The 1170-nt window shown below is 55.0% G+C and overlaps 1 protein-coding gene across 1 annotated transcript; it reads right to left on the reverse strand.

The window, feature by feature from the left end:
- Positions 1–737: 737 nt before the first annotated feature.
- On the reverse strand, positions 738–1079 carry GNI_179700 (hypothetical protein; the record flags this gene model as incomplete). The annotated part of the gene is made up of 1 exon (XM_011135182.1): positions 738–1079. A coding segment is annotated over one exon (342 nt), but the record flags the coding sequence as incomplete, so codon positions are not given.
- Between the last annotated feature and the right edge of the window lie 91 nt (positions 1080–1170).

Consider the following 1170-nt stretch of genomic DNA (forward strand, 5'->3'; position numbering starts at 1 on the left):
TCATCGTCGAATCCGTATAAGTCACCTCCTAACCACTTTGCAACCCCCCTTGCGCGCCCCCCCCTGTATTCGAGATCGTTACCTACATATCCGTTGTCTGTAAACAGGCACTGGTAGGGCTTCAGGTAGTAGTTGACCGCATCCCAGACAGTAGGCAAATCGTACTTGAACGGTTCGCCGAAATAATGACAAGTCACGTCTTGACCATTCTCGTCAGTGCAAATTACCTTTCCGCCGTTTACCTGGGACCAGTCTAACGTCTTCCAACCGCCCGGCGCTGCTTTCACCATCGATTGGGACTTCATCCGGTGAAACGCATCGTTGCAAGTGCCGGCAGGTACTCGTAGCGTCGCCAAATCATATCCAGAAAGTAATGTCGTGATGTCATCGATGTTTGGCTCGGGGCGCTTTTCCGGATTCGGGTGGCACTGGTTGACCAAGTCGGACTCGGACACGGCTAAACAATCGTACGCCAGGGCTCGCTGGTACTTCAAGGCCTCGGCCTCATACGAGTGGAGCGATGAGGACGGTAGTTGCGTCGTGGGTGGGAATTGCGTCGTCGGTGGGAATTGCGTCGTCGGTGGGAATTGCGTCGTGAGCAACATAGAGCTGGTTGCCGTGTTGCCTGGGGTGTCCGATAAAGAGGAACTGTCGGTAGCTACTCTCGGTGCTAACAGACTACCATCCCGAGGACCAAAACGGTATAGTAGGAACCCAGTAATCACCAGGCCACTTACAGTCGCAACACCAGCAATACCAAGACGTTTGGACAACCCCGGGCGTCGCCAGAAGCCTTCGGTTCTTTCGCGAACGGCCTGGCCCTCGATCTCAATACAATTCATGAAAGGCATCGAATCCTGTATTTTCGGAAGCCACTTAGCTGGAACTTGATCCCGGACTTGTTCTTGTTCATCTGCATCTAGCGGCCTCACATCAGTGATCTCCAGCTTCTTGCTCCCGTCAACGTTGGTGTCTCCGGCATTCTCAGTCTCCAGCCATTCCATCAGCTTCCTGCCGAATGCTTTCTTGAGGGCCGCATCGGCGGCTGATGGATCCGCGTCGTGCAGATGGTTCTTCATGGCCCGGGCAAGCAAGCGCTCGATGCGAGCAGAGGCCTTCGCTTGCTTTTCGGATTCCCCGGGCGGGTGGTAGACTCGGGGCCGGTTCCAA

Source organism: Gregarina niphandrodes, assembly GCF_000223845.1.
Source record: "Gregarina niphandrodes unplaced genomic scaffold scaffold00068, whole genome shotgun sequence".
NCBI lineage: Eukaryota > Apicomplexa > Conoidasida > Eugregarinorida > Gregarinidae > Gregarina > Gregarina niphandrodes.